This window comes from Dermochelys coriacea, chromosome 2, assembly GCF_009764565.3.
Source record: "Dermochelys coriacea isolate rDerCor1 chromosome 2, rDerCor1.pri.v4, whole genome shotgun sequence".
NCBI classification, from domain to species: Eukaryota; Metazoa; Chordata; order Testudines; family Dermochelyidae; genus Dermochelys; species Dermochelys coriacea.
In genome coordinates, this window is record NC_050069.1 from 57,152,923 (window position 1) to 57,174,535 (window position 21,613).

The 21,613-nt window shown below is 40.2% G+C and overlaps 1 protein-coding gene across 1 annotated transcript in view; it reads right to left on the reverse strand.

Annotated features, from left to right (window-relative positions):
* Positions 1–1,498: 1,498 nt before the first annotated feature.
* Positions 1,499–21,613, reverse strand: part of PI15 (peptidase inhibitor 15) — a 28,962-nt gene continuing 8,847 nt past the window's right edge. Inside the window, exons 3-6 of the mRNA XM_038392425.2 lie at positions 5,979–6,097; positions 5,506–5,638; positions 5,213–5,328; positions 1,499–1,988 (exon numbers count right to left, since the gene is read on the reverse strand). Coding sequence (XP_038248353.1) covers positions 1,853–1,988; positions 5,213–5,328; positions 5,506–5,638; positions 5,979–6,097 — 504 coding nt within the window. The 3' untranslated portion in view covers positions 1,499–1,852. The remainder of the gene's footprint in view (positions 1,989–5,212; positions 5,329–5,505; positions 5,639–5,978; positions 6,098–21,613) is intronic.

Sequence of the window (21,613 nt, forward strand, 5' to 3'; positions counted from 1 at the left end):
GTGGCAGACTTTCTTAACCAGCCTTCGGAAGAGGACATCTTTGATTTAAAATAAAATGCATATATATGATTGATTCTGGTGAAGCTATACTATACCACTCTAATTGTTCTACTGAATCTGGCTGTTCCAAAGCTCATTGGAGCTGTTGGCTCCCAACATATCTGTGCCAGACAGAGTGGAAATGTGGGAAATTGTAAACAACTAATCACTTGTATTCCCTTGTCATCATGAGCAAAATTCTGCTTTGCAATATAAAGGTACAACTCTCAGTCACTTCAATGACAGTTGCACACATGTATCTGAGGGCAGAATTTGGACCCTGGTCTGTTATGCATACCATTCAGGAAAGCTATCTGTACCTATATACAGTGTTCTAGTTTCAGCTGTAGTCCCTTTTTCCATAAATTTTCTACTTAGCTCCCATAAGAAGTTTGCTTTTTTGGGGAGAATAAATACATATTTCTTCCCTGGTTTATAAAGATACTTTTCAGGCAATAGCCTCACCAGATTGTGTAAAGCTCTCTGTCAACTGTTTTACAGATTCTGTTTTTTTTTTGTTGCATACTGTTAAAAAATTTTCCTCCGTTTTTTAAATAAAAATTCCATTTTCACTTTGTGCTTTTTATTTGGGATATCCGTTAGTCAAAATTGTGCAACACTTAGGCCTAATTGGAAGTATTACCTACGGGACTATTTCAGCTAGGAATGTGATCTTTTTTTTTTGTAATTGACATATTTATAAGGTAAAAGCCCTAGTATGGATACAGATATACTCGTATAAAGGTGTTTTATGCCAATATAGTTATTCCCCTTCCTATATGGAATAGTTATAATGGTAAAAAGTGCCTTTACACTGATATAACTGCATCCACACTAATGGAGTTCTACAATGTTAACTATACAGTATAGTTAAAGTGATAAAACTTTCTAGTTTAGACAAAGCTTTAGTCAGGTTGGTGAACACTTGCAGTTCCATCATATTTCTTAGTGGTACAAGGGCCAGGATGGTTTTCTATTCTTTACTTCTCTATCTCCACACAGGTATCATTGATGATAGCTGCAGCGGTGTGTGGAACTCTTGAAATACCTTTACGTTAATCACTGTTGTGTATGGGGGAGCTAACATAAGGCTGAATGCTGGAGTTCCTCCTGCACATATGTTTTCTCTTGCTCAGAGTCCCATTGACTATGCAGGAGTAAGCATAAGTGCAAATGGGAGTAACCATTTGCAAGATGAGGGCAATGGTGTAGTTGCCAGTGACCCTATATCTATAATTTCAAAGGGAAGGGTCACATTTTAGACTTAAGTTGACAGTGCCTTTTTCAATTTGCTTTTAATATCAAACAGAACATATTCTTTAGGAATCAGAGTAGCAGCCATATTAGTCTGTATTTGCAAAAAGAAAAGGAGTACTTGTGGCACCTTAGGGACTAAAAATTTATTTGAGCATAAGCTTTCGTGAGCTACAGCTCACTTCATGAATGCATCCAATGAAGTGAGCTGTAGCTCACGAAAGCTTACACTCAAATAAATTTGTTAGTCTCTAAGGTGCCACAAGTACTCCTATTCTTTAGGAAGTTATACTTTCTTAAGATGCTATAAGATTATCCTTCTCTACATGATCATGGCCTGAAATGGAGAATTATAGTTATACATTCCAAAGAGATAAAAATGAATCTATACTGTACTCTGAAAGCTAATTATACAAAAGCATATAAAAAAAACAAGGGTGTATATATATATATATATATATATATATATATATATATATATATAATATGTGCAAAATTCAATATACAAGCTTTTGTTTCTCAGCCATATTATTTAAAAATAATGTAAACCTGTGTTAACTTATTTAAACCAATATAAGTAGTTTGATGTTATTCCTGGAAAACAAAGATTGTCAGTACAAGCCGCTCCATAACTAGGAGGGCAAGCGGAACACGGGACTCCTACTTTATATGGCGCTTCTCCAATCCAGTTGCCCCTGAAAATATAAAGTAATACATATTTTTAGTAACTTAAGAAAAAATATCCGTTAATAAGTGCAAACTAAGTTTGGGTGATGGATTGCCCACCATGTATTTATAAAATATTTTCATATTGCATTGTTGACAGACACTATTTTCGGAATGACTTTTGCATCTTTGCTCTCTAGAAAGAGAAACCAGAGGGCTCCTGTTAATAAGATATTAGTGTCACAATGTTGTTGCAAAGTTTTAAAACTTTCATTGATTGTATATTTGTAATGTTTATTTTCAAGATGGGAGTGGGTCTTTTGAGGATCTTGTTATAGGGTTTAGCTGATCTGGGATCCATTTTGCTGGGTATTGAGTGTGAACTCATGATGGTTTGCTCAAAGGAACTGGGAAAATGAAGGACTAGTCACAAAGGCATGTAGAAAGAGTGCAGGAACTGTGAGATGGTTGGAAAGTTTCACTGAAAGATGAAGTCGGGGTCTATTGAGCTTTCATGAGGACCCAGGGATTTGTCTGGAGTTTTGGGTACGTAGTTTCTGCTAGAGGACCGAGAATACAGGTAGCTAGCAGGCTGCAGAGGCAAGCATGAGGAGTGGGGAGGTCTCAAATGAGTCACCTGAATAAGCATCCAGGCTTCCAGATGCTTATACAAAGCTCTAAACTTTTAGAGATTGACCCATCACTATTGACTCTGGGATTACAGGATGATCACTGGAGAAAGAAAGGTAAAATTAGATTTCTACTTAAATGTTGCATTTCACTAAGAAAAGAACCTTCTAATATATGTGTGATGTGCTACAGCAGTGAGTAATGCAGTTATTTGTGAAGCATTTTCTCATTCCCCCCTTCCCAGCTAATAAAGATGGATCAAAAAGCCTAACTTTGGGTTGTGTCTTGGAAGAAAGTAGGAGTCTCTCAAATACTTTACTCATTCTTATTCCTATTCCAAACAGGCACAGCAGACTGCACAAGCAGGGAACAGATACTGTAATTTAGAGGAAGTGCCACAAGTTTAATGTTAGGTTTCAGAGTAGCAGCCGTGTTAGTCTGTATTCGCAAAAAGAAAAGGAGTACTTGTGGCACCTTAGAGACTAACAAATTTATTAGAGCATAAGCTTTCGTGAGCTACTGAAGTGAGCTGTAGCTCACGAAAGCTTATGCTCTAATAAATTTGTTAGTCTCTAAGCCACAAGTACTCCTTTTCTTTTTGCGAAGTTTAATGTTGGCTTCATTCACTGTATCATGAGTGATTAATAGAGCTGTATATTAAGTATATCAGTTAATTACGTCTAAACCATACACACATTTTTAAACAACCTTTCTTAACACTGTTTCTGAAATCAGAAACTCAAGACAATGTGGACTTCCTGGCATATTTTTCAACCAGTTTATAGTAGGGTATATATCAGCTAATAGGAGGTATAGCGCTGATGTAGTAGGAAAATTCCAATTTGAATAATGTTACTCTGAACCTCTAAAACCCCTCTCATTTAAAATGGTTACAGCGTCCTTCTCTTCCTGCCCTCAACTATTGTATAGTTTTGTGGTATGTTGTGTAGCTGAGAAGTGCAAATGTCTTAGTGATTAGTGAAGTGAGACCTATATGTAGATATACAGGTCCTGACTTTGAAGTCCTTGCCAAGTTTCATTCATTCTTTTCAGGCAAATTTCCACTGACATCAAAACAGGGACATAGGCATTCTCATGCCAGACCAGAATAGTGGTCCTTGTAATATCAAATCCTTTGTCTGACAGGGCCAAATACTAGGGATGAAAATACTGGTCTCATTGACTTAACTGAAGCCAGGAATTCACCCAAAATACTTCAGAGGAAGATGTTAGAAACCCTTTAGGTTCTGAGATAACTTGCCTGTAGCGGATGTTTCTTCCTATCTCTAGTTAGTGAATAGTTGGCTTAAGCTCTGAAGGACGATAGCTCATATCTCATTAAAAACACTGTTTTATCTTATCTAGTGTAACTACTGATGTTCTCATTATCCATATAAAAGTCTAACCCCCTTTTAAATCCTTCTAAGCCTTGGCATCCATATTTAGTGGCAATGAGCTAAGAACTTTGATAGAGTAAGGGCCTAGTAAAAACTGAGTTGGGACCTCAGGATTTCTTCTACAGATTGCAAAGTAAGTCAGGATTTTCAGAACAAAGAAACTAAATGTAACATATCATTATTACAGGGTTAATAATGCATCAAATAATGAATCAAATAATTCAGCAGTTCTCAACAATGCCTCTTATTCATTTGCCATAATTGAATGAAATGAATGATGTACCCTAATAATTTTGTAATTACTTTCTGTTTTTGTAATTTTTGATACATACATACACTATAATGCCTGGGTTGCATTTAAAGACAGGCTCAAGTTATGATATTTGGAACCTGATTGGAATATCAGTCCGAACATCCCCAAAGTATGGAGATTGGAGTCAGATCTAGTTTTACTGTCTGATCCCCCTCTAGTTCCTTTGCTACTACTTTTTATATTAATTGCATTAGTAAATATAAAGGACTTGCATTCTTGTCTCCCAAAATAGAAGTGGTTTCTTCTTTGCGGTTTTTTTTTACCAAAATTTACCTGTTTGGGGGTTGCAACTCTTTAGAGACACAGTTAAAAATTATCTTCTTATGTATATGGCAGCTGGGACAATGAAATTACTCACACTCATTCACTGCCTTGTTCTTTACCACTTATGGATCTGTGACATTTAAACTTAATCAAACCTGTACAACTCATTGTTATTTATTTGGGTTGTTTTATACAGCACAATAGGCATACAAGTCCGTTTATAGACAAAAAAAAAAAAAAGACCTGAGGCGCTTACAGTTTAAGGCCCCAGTCTACAATGGGCCAGTTCATGTCAGTAAGTGCAAATTAACATAAGTATGGATTGCAGAACTGGATTCCCTAACAAAGCAAGGGAATGAGGAGAAACAGGTGGGGGAAAAGAGTAATGCAAAGGATGAGCATTACAATAATAAAAGATTATGAGATGTGCTTTTGTTAAATACACATCTTCTTATTCCCCTTTGGTTTGTTTATATACAAAAGTAGTACATTTTTATAATTCCAATTATTATATTTGTTTGAGGAAGCAGGCCCAGCACAAAAGCATGACAGGAATGCTAGCTGGAAAAAAGGGAGTAAACAGTCCTATCAAATAACCCATACATGCATGAAGTAAAAAAGTAAACAGAATGAAAAGAAAGCAACTCACTTTGGGGCATAGTTGCATACCAAGTAAACAGCTCGTCGCCACACAGATCCCCAGACATTCATATTGTGGCATGTGTGGACTGCGCAGCCTATACGGTTGGAAGTGGCCCAAACCATCTGAATAAATAATCATTATTCTTTTGGTGAAGTCAACATTGAAATAATATTAATAATAAATAATTAAATATTATTTATTTTTACACACAAACACACACACACACACACACACACACATCACAGACAAGACCAATTTTGAACTATAGATTGGTGAAAGATGAATGGAACTCATATAACCTGTGTATAATGTGTGCACATGGGTCCATAGCATCTCAGAGGGCATCTAGGGTTGCAGTCCTGAGGATATGGAAAAGCATAGTCTTTCACTTCATCATACCACGGCTTTACCAGCTGAAGAATGGATCGATACCTAGATTAATTTAAAGACATAGGTGGGGGGGAGGGAAAGTTGATTTTTCAAAACTTGTTATATTAGAACATTTGGCCTGACATCCATAGTACAGCTATTCACAGACTGCTATTCTGTGGAGACCTGAAATCCTTGGTTACAGTAATATTTGCCAATGAGTAATTCTCATATTCCGGAATGGGATGAAAATCCGTATAAACTGTAAACAAATTGAGTTATTGCCATCGCAGTAGCTAAAAGGTTCAGATTGGTGTAGCTCCATTGAAATTGACACCAGCTGAGGATACGGCCCTCAATTTTTTTATAAAATAAAAGATTTTACAAAATGACAGCTACCTACCTTCCAGTTCTTACAGATAGGTTTTGGCCCAGGAATCTCAGTAAGTAGGAAGGTCCATGGTCCCAGATGCATGTTGCAGCCCAAGCCTCTGCAGACTTGGCAAGAGTTTCATCCCAAACCTGACAAAGTAAAAAGTCCTTAGCAATGGTAGTGAAAAATGTAGACAAATGCAAGATGCAGGTATGATATGATATGATCAGGTCAATATAACATATCAGATTAATAGCTCAACACTTGAAGAAGATTTTTATAATGCTTGATGTTAAATCTGTGGTTCCCATGAAAAATATGTTGTGTGTCTTACAAAAAACAAAATACAGTGGGAGATCTCCAGCATCCACAAGAACATGGCCATATCATGTATGGGGACTTGTCAGATCTATCAGAGGGTCAGACCACACCACCAAAGTCCAGCACCCCAAGTATGCACCTGTGCCCCATCCTGTAGGAGGAAGGATTTTCCTATGACACTATTCTCCAAATCCACTTTCCAGGAGTCTTTGGAAGCTCTCCATATTGGGTAGAGTCCAGAGTGGGCAGTGGGGATCCTGTGAATTGTTGGGGAGCAGGGCTAAGAAAACACACATTGTCCTGTGGAACATCCTAGAAAGAATATTGCAACCTCAGATGGTATAACATATTCCATGAAACCTCCTACGCTCAGCAGGTGGAATAGCCAGCCTGGCTTCTTTGAAGCAGCGCCGGCTCTACAGTTTTTGCCGACCCAAGCAGTGAAAAAAACTGCCGCTGCGAACGGCAAAAGGGAGAAGCTGCCACCGATTTGCTGCCGCGGCCGGCGGAACAGAGAGGCTGCAGCTGAATTGCTGCCATGGCCTGCGGGACAGAGGAAACACTGCCACGGAAACACTGCCGCCCCTTTCTAACTGCCGCCACAAGCACCTGCTTGGAATGCTGGTGCCTGGAGCCAGCCCTGCTTTGAAGCCACATTGTCAGGAAAGTGAAGGACCAGAGTGGAGGCAGAGGGTGTCCTCGGAACCCATCCTCCAGGATCCACACTGAGCACGTGCTTCCATAGCTCATCCCACAGGGGATCAAATGCTATTCCCCAGTGCAATAACCAGCAAACAATTCTGTGAGGAGATCTTTTAGTGATTTCCTCCCCCTAAGTTTTCTTCCATGATTTTTACTTTGAGAACAACTGATCCAGCTCACAGTTTCTTATTACTAGGGATATTTGAATTAAAGGGGAATTTTTTCCCCTCAGGGGTTAAATAGTGTCTTCTGCTTGTATCTCATTTGTTCACATAGATCTTTGATTTGACTCAACCGCAAACAGTTATGAAGTCATAAATAGAGGAATGTGTCAGTCAAGTAATATAAATAGCAGCAATCAATAATCTCTTACAGAATGAACACATATTCAGTGTAATGCCTCTAGTAATGAATATTTTACTAATATCATAGAATATGTGCAAATCCCAATATATTTAAAAAATAAAGTTGTGCTCAAGTAACAAAGTCTAGCTCCAGACTTAGATGCGTGTTCATAATGCCTCAACGTTCAGGGTATTCCAATTCAGGCTTTTGGTCCAGGTCAGCTTTAACAAAAGCAAATAGAAATGCAAGAAAAAAACAAACAATCCGGATAAATATTTTATCCAGGCCAAAAATATAACTTTAAAAACAAAAGCAAACCAAAAACATCCAATGAGGCTGGAGAATGGAACATACACTTTGTCACATATGATGTAAGATGGACAATTGGGGATAAACATCGTAGAGGACAATTTGGCACATAATGTCCATATCTTGACAATGAGCTAACAAGCTGCGATTGTTTCTGGGAATTACAGACCAGTGAGAATTATCTCAGTACTAGAAAAATAGTTAAGAAAAATCATTGACGTTAGGATTATGGAGTGACCCAAAGGTGCCCTCTTTCAGGGTAATCAAATATGAGATGCAGGAGAAGGAATTGATAGTTTTAAGTTAATTTAGAATTAAGTGCTTTTGATGAAGAACCTTACAAGAACCTCTTGAGGAACTCTAGTAGCCATTGGAAGGAAGGAAGTCTCATCATGGATTAAAACTGGTTGTGTCAGGATGCTAAGAGTAGTAAGAAAGTAAATAGCCAATTTTAGGTAGGATGCTCCAGGGATCCACAAGAATGTAACATTTTTGGATGACATTTGGATTAGACTAGAGAAGGATCTGAGCAATTTCAAAAAGAGCTAACCAAAATCAAATTATATTTGGGTAACTAGCTAATTATATTTGGGTAACTAGCAAATTAAATTCCAAGAGGACAAATAAAAGCCAATGAACTATGTAAGTGTAGGCACACCTGTCTGAGGAGCCTCTGAATCCTTTCACAGATACCCTGATTAGACAAATCTCTAGATACTTTATGCTGACTTTGAAGGATTGCAAGTCCCATGATGCACTCCCTGGATACTCTCTGGGACTGGACAAAGCTTCCTGGGTCACAGACTATTTCAGGGGGTCAGCAGCCTCCATTTTGTGAGTAGGGAACTGCAACAGACAGCTGCTTCTCCTCTTTGGATCTGGGCCAAGGAGAAACAGAGACAGAGTCCTGTGTTTGAGTTGCCGGGCTGAAGACACATGACCAGGGCTAAGACTACACTACAGATGACAACTTGTTAGTGCTGATCCCTTGCTCATGGTCTCTGTCTCCACAGCTAGGCATTGAGGGCAGAAGCTGAAGACTGTCAGTTGTGCAGAAGATCTGAATCTGGTTTAGAGACCATTGAGTAAAGAACAAGTTACCCCTGAGCTATGGCTCTCTAATATAACAACTATTACTGCAACCTAGCACTGTGCAACCGAAGCTGGTCACAATACAAAAGTGCCTCATTCCTTGTTTCACCTGGACTGCTTTTGCTGGACTTACTGAGTGCCGGCTTGAACTCCTGTTCAGCCACTGCACCAACACAAGAGAGGGCTCAGGACTGTAAACTTAAGGGAGAGCGCACAGTCAGGAATGGGGTGGTATAATGCCAAGAGTGTGGGTGAGGTTTATGCTGAAACTTGCTGTTGAAAGCTGCTGCCATTAGCTGAGCTATTACAGCACCACTACTGTTTGGTGTAGATATTACATGAGTCTATATGAGTCTGTTTCATTTTGTATTGTATGTTGGTAGGATAACTTTTAAATAAAATTGTGTTGGTTTTATTCTGGGTGTTTATCATCTGCATAAGAGCCATTATTTATATTTGTGTACCTGGAGGCAACCAAGGTATACCCATAGGTGTATACTGTGCCTGTCCCGGGAGATTTCAGAGTAGCAGCCATGTTAGTTTGTATTCGCAAAAAGAAAAGGAGTACTTGTGTCATTTTAGAGACTAACAAATTTATTTGAGCATATGCTTAGAGGCACCACCAGCTATCAATATTCATAGGAATTAGAGGAGTAATGCAGAAGGGTGGGTGAGGTTCTGTACCAAGCAATGTGCAGGGGATCAGACTATAGGATCATGATGGTCCCTTCTGACCTTAAAGTCTATGAGTCTGTGGTGACTAGAGGATTCCCACCTAATTCTCCATCTCATCTGGGACCCCCAGGGTCTCTATTATCCTTAATGATGTAAGGTGACCAGGAACCTGGCAGAGGCAATGTATGGGGAGTCACATGGGGTCACATGCCCCCCCTCCAGATTTCTCAGGCCACCTCCCAGCAGCAAGGAGGCAGTGACTCCCCTTCACAGTGGCGCTCACCGTGTGTCTCTACAACGCAGGGAGGGAGGCAGCAACAGGGCGACTGGCTGAGCTCCCATCGACCCCGCTACATGGGACTGCTTCTTCTTCCCTGCTGCTGGAGTCCCAGTGCTTCCCACTGCCTGCTTTACAGACTGCCCACTGTGGTCAGTCACAGGGTTGGATGCAGAGGTAATATGTGGGGTAGTCACTTGTCCCCCCAGAATCTTTCAGTTGTGCCACCCTTCTCCCCCCCATCCACAGTTATGTGTTACCTCTGGCAACAGATGAGGGTTGCCTGCTCCTGAATAACCTGGGAAGGAAATGGGGGGCAGGGGGAGGGAGAGGAGAGTTACATAAGGAATAATTTAAAGGCCAAGCTTTAGAAGGCTAATAGTGGAAAAAATTACAGTAAAGGTCCCTCCAAAAAGGCACCCTCCAAGGTGAACCTTCAAAACTTGCTGAGTTCACAGTCCTATGTGCCCAGAGCTGCAGTAATGGGGTTGTCCTGGAATAAAATGGTACTATAGTTCTAACTCAGATCTGTGACTGCATGTGAAGATTTCAGAATTTTGTCTATGTAAAATTTATGAATGCTAATTGATTTTATGAAATTGCTGTTTCAGTGAATGTCTCAGTGTATACTGACAGGTTTCAGAGTAGCAGCCGTGTTAGTCTGTATTTGCAAAAAGAAAAGGAGTACTTGTGGCACCTTAGAGACTAACAAATTTATTTGAGCATAAGCTTTCGTGAGCTACATCGGATGCTCACGAAAGCTTATGATCAAATAAATTTGTTAGTCTCTAAGGTGCCACAAATATTCCTTTCCTTCAGTGTATACTGAATCAATCATTTGCTATCAGGGTTTGTGTCACATCCCTCTGAGAAAAGGGATAGGGTGGTTTGACAAGAACAATTAAGAGTCATTAACTTGAATGGCCTTTCATTCAAATGGAAGCACCCTAGAACAATGAGTTTCAGAGTAGCAGCCGTGTTAGTCTGTACTCGCAAAAAAGAAAAGGAGTACTTGTGGCACCTTAGAGACTAACAAATTTATTGAACAATGAGCTAGCTTTAGCCTAAGGGAAACTGGTATTCCTCAGGTTATCTGCAGAAGGTGGAGTTAGAGCAGTGGAAAATCCCCAGCAGAAAAAAAAAGGAGCAAAGACAAAAGGTTTTATAAAAAGAAAAGGAGTACTTGTGGCACCTTAGAGACTAACAAATTTATTAGAGCATAAGCTTTCGTGAGCTACAGCTCACTTCATCGGATGCATTTGGTGGAAAAAACAGAGGAGAGATTTATATACACACACACAGAGAACATGAAACAATGGGTTTATCATACACACTGTAAGGAGAGTGATCACTTAAGATAAGCCATCACCCACAGCAGGGGGGGGAAAGGAGGAAAACCTTCCATGGTGACAAGCAGGTAGGCTAATTCCAGCAGTTAACAAGAATATCAGAGGAACAGTGGGGGGTGGGGTGTGGGGGGAGAAATACCATGGGGAAATAGTTTTACTTTGTGTAATGACTCATCCATTCCCAGTCTCTATTCAAGCCTAAGTTAATTGTATCCAGTTTGCAAATTAATTCCAATTCAGCAGTCTCTCGTTGGAGTCTGTTTTTGAAGCTTTTTGTTGAAGTATAGCCACTCTTAGGTCTGTGATCGAGTGACCAGAGAGATTGAAGTGTTCTCCAACTGGTTTTGAATGTTATAATTCTTGACGTCTGATTTGTGTCCATTCATTCTTTTACGTAGAGACTGTCCAGTTTGGCCAATGTACATGGCAGGGGGCATTGCTGGCACATGATGGCATATATCACATTGGTAGATGCGCAGGTGAACGAGCCTCTGATAGTGTGGCTGATGTGATTAGGCCCTATGATGGTATCCCCTGAATAGATATGTGGACAGAGTTGGCAACGGGCTTTGTTGCAAGGATAGGTTCCTGGGTTAGTGGTTCTGTTGTGTGGTGTGTGGTTGCTGGTGAGTATTTGCTTCAGATTGGGGGGCTGTCTGTAAGCAAGGACTGGTCTATCTCCCAAGATCTGAGAGAGCGATGGCTCGTCCTTCAGGATAGGTTGTAGATCCTTGATGATGCGTTGGAGAGGTTTTAGTTGGGGGCTGAAGGTGATGGCTAGTGGCGTTCTGTTGTTTTCTTTGTTGGGCCTGTCCTGTAGTAGGTGACTTCTGGGTACTCTTCTGGCTCTGTCAATCTGTTTCTTCACTTCAGCAGGTGGGTATTGTAGTTGTAGGAATGCATGATAGAGATCTTGTAGGTGTTTGTCTCTGTCTGAGGTGTTGGAGCAAATGCGGTTATATCGTAGCGCTTGGCTGTAGACAATGGATCGAGTGGTATGATCTGGATGAAAGCTAGAGGCATGTAGCTAGGAATAGCGGTCAGTAGGTTTCCGATATAGGGTGGTGTTTATGTGATCATCGCTTATTAGCACCGTAGTGTCCAGGAAGTGGATCTCTTGTGTGGACTGGTCCAGGCTGAGGTTGATGGTGGGATGGAAATTGTTGAAATCATGGTGGAATTCCTCAAGAGCTTCTTTTCCATGGGTCCAGATGATGAAGATGTCATCAATGTAGCGCAAGTAGAGTAGGGGCATTAGGGGACGAGAGCTGAGGAAGCGTTGTTCTAAGTCAGCCATAAAAATGTTGGCATACTGTGGGGCCATGCGGGTACCCATCGCAGTGCCGCTGATTTGAAGGTATACATTGTCACCAAATGTGAAATAGTTATGGGTCAGGACAAAGTCACAAAGTTCTGCCACCAGGTTAGCCGTGACAGTATCGGGGATACTGTTCCTGACGGCTTGTAGTCCATCTTTGTGTGGAATGTTGGTGTAGAGGGCTTCTACATCCATAGTGGCTAGGATGGTGTTTTTAGGAAGATCACCAATGGACTGTAGTTTCCTCAGGAAATCGGTGGTGTCTCGAAGATAGCTGGGAGTGCTGGTAACGAAGGGCCTGAGGAAACTACAGTCCATTGGTGATCTTCCTAAAAACACCATCCTAGCCACTATGGATGTAGAAGCCCTCTACACCAACATTCCACACAAAGATGGACTACAAGCCGTCAGGAACAGTATCCCCGATACTGTCACGGCTAACCTGGTGGCAGAACTTTGTGACTTTGTCCTGACCCATAACTATTTCACATTTGGTGACAATGTATACCTTCAAATCAGCGGCACTGCGATGGGTACCCGCATGGCCCCACAGTATGCCAACATTTTTATGGCTGACTTAGAACAACGCTTCCTCAGCTCTCGTCCCCTAATGCCCCTACTCTACTTGCGCTACATTGATGACATCTTCATCATCTGGACCCATGGAAAAGAAGCTCTTGAGGAATTCCACCATGATTTCAACAATTCCATCCCACCATCAACCTCAGCCTGGACCAGTCCACACAAGAGATCCACTTCCTGGACACTACGGTGCTAATAAGCGATGGTCACATAAACACCACCCTATATCGGAAACCTACTGACCGCTATTCCTAGCTACATGCCTCTAGCTTTCATCCAGATCATACCACTCGATCCATTGTCTACAGCCAAGCGCTACGATATAACCGCATTTGCTCCAACACCTCAGACAGAGACAAACACCTACAAGATCTCTATCATGCATTCCTACAACTACAATACCCACCTGCTGAAGTGAAGAAACAGATTGACAGAGCCAGAAGCGTACCCAGAAGTCACCTACTACAGGACAGGCCCAACAAAGAAAACAACAGAACGCCACTAGCCATCACCTTCAGCCCCCAACTAAAACCTCTCCAACGCATCATCAAGGATCTACAACCTATCCTGAAGGACGAGCCATCGCTCTCTCAGATCTTGGGAGATAGACCAGTCCTTGCTTACAGACAGCCCCCCAATCTGAAGCAAATACTCACCAGCAACCACACACCACACAACAGAACCACTAACCCAGGAACCTATCCTTGCAACAAAGCCCGTTGCCAACTCTGTCCACATATCTATTCAGGGGATACCATCATAGGGCCTAATCACATCAGCCACACTATCAGAGGCTCGTTCACCTGCGCATCTACCAATGTGATATATGCCATCATGTGCCAGCAATGCCCCTCTGCCATGTACATTGGCCAAACTGGACAGTCTCTACGTAAAAAGAATGAATGGACACAAATCAGACGTCAAGAATTATAACATTCAAAAACCAGTTGGAGAACACTTCAATCTCTCTGGTCACTCGATCACAGACCTAAGAGTGGCTATACTTCAACAAAAAAGCTTCAAAAACAGACTCCAACGAGAGACTGCTGAATTGGAATTAATTTGCAAACTGGATACAATTAACTTAGGCTTGAATAGAGACTGGGAATGGATGAGTCATTACAAAAAGTAAAACTATTTCCCCATGGTATTTCTCCCCCCCACCCCACCCCACCCCCCACTGTTCCTCTGATATTCTTGTTAACTGCTGGAATTAGCCTACCTGCTTGTCACCATGGAAGGTTTTCCTCCTTTCCCCCCCTGCTGTGGTGATGGCTTATCTTAAGTGATCACTCTCCTTACAGTGTGTATGATAAACCCATTGTTTCATGTTCTCTGTGTGTGTGTATATAAATCTCTCCTCTGTTTTTTCCACCAAATGCATCCGATGAAGTGAGCTGTAGCTCACGAAAGCTTATGCTCTAATAAATTTGTTAGTCTCTAAGGTGCCACAAGTACTCCTTTTCTTTTTGCGAATACAGACTAACACGGCTGCTACTCTGAAAAGGTTTTATGAACTGCTTTTTTAAAAAAGGACATGCTCAATGAATGGGGGGAACTTTTGACTGGTGTGCTGGATCTGTACCAGGTAAGGGAAGATTATTACAGAAGTCAGAGAGTCCATAGCCAGGATGTGAAAATTTTAGATGTAATAGTCGGAGGACTTGGGTCTAAAAGAAAGATTTGGGGGGACCCTTGAAAGCAGTGAACAAAACCCAGGAAAAACTTAAGAGTGGTGAGGACTCCCAGGGAGAGACTTGTGTACAGGTGTTAATTATTTTGCCTAGATCAGTGCATCTCTTGTGTTTTGTCCTTGAGTAAAGTGTGATTGCTTTAGAAATTCTGCAAAGTCTCTGTGTTACTTACTTCAAGCCTCACATGTCCATGAAGGGCTAAACTATAAACTGAAGTACCCATGAGGATGGAGCTCTGGGGAGAGTGTTCTTGAACAGCTGGGGCATCTTGGGAGGGGGGTCAGCACTTGTCCTAGGGGTCCAGGGCAATTGGACTGAAGTGTCCCATTCCCTAAAAGTGGTAGCAAACAGAGATTCTGTGGCCAGGAAATATGCCAAGAAGCCATAGCCAGAGACCGTGACTGGATCCTGCCCAGACATAGGGTTGCTCAGAAGTACATGGATCCAGCACATGGGTCTAAACACAGCTGCCTGGGGAGCAACCACAAAGAGGAAGGAGTTCAGTCAGGTATGTGACACCCCATAAACACTCTTCCTTGCTAGTGCTAATCATGCTTTTGTCATCAGCTGTCTCTGCCAGAAGCACTGTACGGGTGGGGGGAGTCTGGTAGGGGGTGCCCATTCCCATGTGATCCTGGCTATGGGCCCACAATAATGTTAACGTACACTGGCTGTGCATAAATAGCACTTAGCTTCTGATTTTGATACAGCATACTTAAAAAAATTATATTATTTCACCTAACAGTACTTAGATTATTAAATCTAAAAACTGTATAAATCTGAATTTTTTCCCTACCATTAATATTATGTTTACCTTTTCTATTCCACAGACAAAACAGAGCTAATCCATACACTTTCATTTTATTCAGTTTTGCTTTCTGGGCCTCATACAACAGCATAATGCTGCAATATTTGGGAATGTTTGAATCCAAATTAAAAAAAAAATCTCAGGATTTGTAGGAGCTATTGTAATTCAGAATAATAATACATTCTATGTTTCCTTTCTCTGCATGACCAATGCATTATGAGGGCTCTCTGGGGATATGAGGCATGATGGCAGCCATCATAAAAAGGAATAAGAGAACAAGATAGTAATATGAGCAGGGATTAAAATAAAAATAAGCACAGCTCCCCACGCTCCTCCCTAACTGGGAGAATGCTACTCACACAGATCTCCTCCTCACCTAAGCTTGTGAGGTAAGGATTCATCAGGGAAGTCAGAACTGGGAGCATCAGTAGAAACTGGCTCCTAGTTGAGGTGTTTCTTTGGCTCCCAGACTTTACCACCAATAGGTGAAGCAGCAGCACCTAGGGGAGAACAAGAGATGTCCTACCAGCGAATCCCCTATCCAACTTTCCTTACAGAAGCACTGTCCCCTTGCTGGCCCCCACTCCCTCAAAGAACTTGCCACCAGATCCTGATCCCCTCCAGAGGCAAAGGCAGACAATTTATCCAAAAAATATGTCTACTGCAGTACGTATTATCTCATAATGACATACAATCTTCTATAATATAGAAAATTATAACATTACTTCAAACTTTTCTGAGGAAGAATAACCTGGAGCCTGCACTTCTCTTTATTTTTGTCTCAATATATATTTTCCATGCTGGTCAAGTCTAAGTGAGCGGCATTTATGGGAATGGGGGGAGAAGCACAAGGAACGTGTCTCTACACAGATTCACATGTGCATACACACACACACACACACACACAATGCTTTTTGCATTTGGAGATGGACAATGATATACTGCAGTGATTAGTGCTTAGGCTAGTTTTATTCAGCATGTGACTTGGAATAGAGAACAAAGAGTGTAGCTGCAGTTGACATTAAATGGGGAGATGCTGCAAACATGAATCAGGACAAAATAAATAAATAAATAAAGGGATGTGGAAAGGTTGAAAATATAGACAAGAAATCCCACAGACAAATGCATCTGATAAAATGTAATCCAAAGAACCAAGATACTTGAAAGAAAGAAAGAAAGAAAAAGAAAGAAAGAAAAGGAAAAAAAGAAAAGAAAGAAAGAAAGAAAGAAATAAAGAAAGAAAGAAAGAAAGAAAGAAAGAAAGAAAGAAAGAAAGAAAGAAAGAAAGAAAGAAAGAAAGAAAGAAAGAAAGAAAGAAAGGTCTGATTATATTCAGCAAACTAAGGGCCTGTCTCTGGAAACCATCCATATACGTAACCCCTGTGGACTTCAATGAGTGTTCCACATAGACAGGATCACAGCCTAACTTTCTGTCTGGATGGCAAAAGAGAAATGTGCATACAATTTCAGGCTGTGCATGCAGAAGTATCTTATCAGAGCAGGGAAGCAGTAAGGCCCTTTTTTTATGGCATTGATGAGACCACCCCTAAAATACTGTGTTTCTTTTGATGTATTAATTAATCATTATTCATTTTCAGTCAACAGTACAAGTTGCTAGGAGTTGTGAAACATAAAATAAGATATAATTCTTTTTATTACTGGCTTGAGTGAGGCCAGAATTTCATCTCTGTTGTTGTTGTTTTTACTCTCTTCAAGCAAGAAGTACAGTAAATCCTATCATTCCCATCAAGTACAGCAAATAGCAGAGGAAAGTGTAAAAAATACTGCTAATACTGCTAATAATGAATGAACTCTAAGACGTGAAACTAGTATTCTTTCATAAGGATTTTTCAATATAGTTTGCTAACAGTTACAAACAAGCTCTATTCCCAAGGTGTTCGTAACTCTGAGGTTCCACTGTAGCTTCCATAGTGCCCAATTTGTAGCTGTTAACAGCATCCCGTCACACCATGAAACAAATGTCTTTGAGACAAGGAAAAAAAATGTATTTTCTAACTTTGCTGGGGATGTCTGCAATCAGAAGTCCTCCATCACAATTGCTTTCACAAAATCTAATGCAAGCTTGCTAAAGAGCTGCTGAATTATACTATACATAGGTTTCAATTTCTAGATATATTTATTTCCTGGTAATTTCCCAAGAGCAAAGTACACCTTTTAAAATGGTCTCTAAACAAAATTATTTCTGTTTTATTAGTGAAGTAAAATATTTAATATGCTTATTCTTAAATACACTATTGCACTTGGCAGCAGCTGTTCAGGACAGTTTGAACATACAAGCTTTGCTAAGGGCATCTGTGGACGATGAATGTGCAATGTCATGGTTAAATTATACTGACTAAAACAAAACAAACTGTAAAATCAACAATCCATTTTTCTGAGCATGCTATTGGGATATATCAGACTTTAATGACTCAGATTTTATTGGCCTGCAGAGAGCACATACCATTTTCACTCTGTACATGCACCTCAGCATTTTCTCTTGCATTCATTGAGTGCCTGCTGTATGAATACTCAGTTGTAATAGAATTCATGTCACCTTTTTTTTAGGTTTGCTCTTTTGGAGGAGTACTTACTGGTTTCAATGTAGAGCAGGCTAAAGTCCCACTGTAACCTATCTTGAAATGACACATTATGCATTTATCACTGGATTCAAAGTTAAGCATTCATCTAGGGCTTGTCTATGTGAATATTTATTTTTCAGCAAGCTGGGCTGTGAATCTACCCTGTGCTAACCTCCCGTGCACTAACTATCCGTGTGGACCCTGCTGATGCACACTAACAGTTTGGGAGTTCACTCAATCTACTCCCATTTCAAAGCAGGGTCTAATTCAGCACCCATTGACATCAATGGCAATGCTCCCATTGATTTCAATGGGGGCAAAATGAAGTCCATGATTGTATTCCCTCATTATGTTCAGTCATCATGGAAAAGTGGGGTCATGTAGAGTTAACAAGCACAGCTAAATGTTTCAGCTTAAATGCTCTCAGCAATACAATATGCAAACCATGCTGATGTTTAAACTGTCACTGTCAGATGTCAGAGTTAGCATCACATTAAACTATTTGGAGCAATTCCTTTCAGAACTGTTGTTTCAATTTGTTTGTCTGAGGAATTCCTGGAAGCTCATGAAACACACTGCATCAGGTGACAGCCTGAAGGTTTTCTTAACTAGAAGAGCTAGAAATACACACACACACTCTATGTATACTTAATGGAAGCTTAAAATCTGTGCAGATTGAAGGGTTGATAAGAGAAGTGCCCATGTATGAGCATTGGTTTAGTTCCAGTCCCAGCCCTGGAGGAGCTGGAGTTGGTATACAGCCTCTTTCAGTCCCTGGATAGCACTGGAAGAAGCATAGGGCTCTTCACATGAAACCCCATCAACTTCTCTAGACAGCTTAGAATGGTACTCACCAGTTCTGGAGGCAGCTGAATTCAGCCTCAAAGTCTGATAGCCTAACACAAATCAAAAGGGAAAAACGGTAGATAACTTTGAACCTCAGACTGGTGCATGGAGAACACCACTCTCCACTTGATGAAAATAAACAGGCAATCCCACACTTCTGTGTGTATGTGCAAATATTGCTTTTAAATGTTATACTAGAGTATATTTCTTTGACTTGATTTATACTGACACAATCAATTTTTTCCTACCTTTTATGAAAAATTATCAGAATTCCACCACTGGATAATCTTGTACCGGAGGAAACATCCATAGCCACTCAATAAATCAATCACTCACTAAGGAGGTAGTTTTCTACCTTATCTCTTTAATGCATTATCAGAGAAACAAAGAAAAGAAGATGCATAATTTTAACCACCCATATTGCCCCGTCATCACTGAGATTTATGATCTGACTTTTAAATTCTACAAGACGTGTTGTGATTTTTTTCCCCCTTGGAAAGAAATTGCTGCTTTATTCCTAATTCACCAGCAAGATCTGTCAACAGTTTACTATATTTCTTATGCTTAGGAGTGTTGTTACAATCTTCTTTTTAGTGGCTTACACCAAAAGTGGACTACAGGAAGGTAAAATAGCATTGATTCAGGCAGTATTTCTATTTTTGAGATAGTGAATAGCTCCTTAAGCCACTAATACCTATTTATATTTGAAATGGTGTTTTTAAAGCCAGCTCTTTAACTGTGTCTATTGTGTAGGAGTTGTATTTTGGTGATTGAATTCCTGATTTTGGTGATTGAATGCAAGCAAGTATTCCAGCAAATATATAAATGGGCCTCAGAATTCTGAATTTGTGAGAAGTCAGACTCAAGATCCATAAATAAAATATTTTTGGTTTTCTGACCAAAAAAAAAATATTTTTTTTCAAGGAAATCAGTCACTTTCAGTGAAAAAAATTCATTTAGTTGAAAACCCATTTTTCTGTTGGAAAAAAGTTTTGATGGAAATTTTTTGACCAGTCCCAATGTTTTTATCTCAATCCTCTCTTACTATGATGTGTAAAAAGGGAAGATAGGAGCATTCTTCTTCTCTCCTACTCTACAAAGGAGAGAAGGTTGTCTGGAGCAGCAGAAGGTGCTGAAAAGGTAAGAGGGTATCGTGTAGAAAGGGACAAATCAGGCAAGGAATTCAGTGATAGTACCAGCACTTCTCTCATGTGCCCATATATTTCTGCATAATTTGTGCTTTCATTTAAAATATTTAAGTTTCTAGTCCTTATAATCACAAATAAAATTTTATATATATGAGTAAGTGTAGTGCTGTCTCCCTGAATCTGCTAAGAGACAGGTGCCTTAACTGGCCAATTCATATTAATGGGATGTTAACTCTGAAAGGTAATGATAATGCTTTAAATTACATTAATATTAAACTACTGATCATTTTAGGAGAAATGTTGAACTACTCTGGAATACTGGGAAGATCTTAGGTTTATGGGACGAGTACAGATAGAGTTTAGCCACACTTGCCTCTGTTTTGATGCTGGTCCCGTGTTGGTATGAGATCTTAATTTTTCCTTGCACAGATAATAAACTTGTCCAAATAGAGATATATTTTAATTTGACCAATTTAAATAAATCACTTTGATGTAAACTTTTGGAGTAGAGAGTCTTTCATGTGTAGTTGTATACATACTTGAAACCTTAATTGCACATGCATAATTACAGCATCAGATTGCAAATAAAATGAAGAGCTAAGTAATTGTGAGGCCATGTGTACCCTAAGAAATTAGGGTGATCCAGCTACGTTGCTCAGGATTGTGAAAAACCCACAGCCCTGAACAATGTTGTAAAGTTGACCTAACCCCCAGCATAGACAGTGCTAGGTCAACGGAAGAATTCTTCCAAGAGCTTACCAACTCTTGGGGAAATGGATTAACTACAGCAACAGAAGAACCCTTCCTGTTGCTGTAGTGAATGTCTATGCTGCTATAGTGATTTAAGTGTTGACATAGCCAGATTGTCATGCAAATATAAGCAACATCCTCTTGGCTATTAATATGCAGACTCCTTTTATATTTGTGTCGTCATTTACATTATATTTGTGGCTGCTTATGGATTTTTATTTTCAATTAACAAACAAAAACCAAACCAAACCAATCACCACGATGGCCCAAAGAGAAAATGGCAAGTACTTTAACTGATGGTCCATCAAAACCATTGCATTTTTTACATCAAACTGCCCGTTTTATTTTTTACAAGACATACATTTTTGCTTATTTATTCAACGAGCTGTGCAGATCAGAAATACTTTTTCATAAAAAGTAAAGCTTAGGGAAGGAGAAAATCCTTTGCAAAAAGACTTCTCTCTGTGACAAAAAAAAAAAGAAATTGGGGAATGGGAGGGGGAAATGGGATGTCTGAGGAATGAAATCCTTGGCCCCAATCAGCCAGGCTGTCTATTTTGTTCTTATATAAGTTCTTATACTATGCTCATCACTGTAGCATCTGAGCTCCTTCCAGTGGTGCATGAAGCAATGCGACTACATATTTGTCACGTGTTGTTGTCTGTACAGCTAGAGTACAGCTACAAATGTAATCATGGGGAGGAACAGCAAATGTGGCCTGCTGCTGTCCCATTGTGCAGGGCTATGTCCAAGGTGATTCACTCAGTGTGCAGATCCCAACTGGCCATGCTGGCACCCACCTAGTACCCCTTTCTATGGAGACCTACCACATTGTGAAGAAAGATGCAGAATTCCCCTGCACAGATT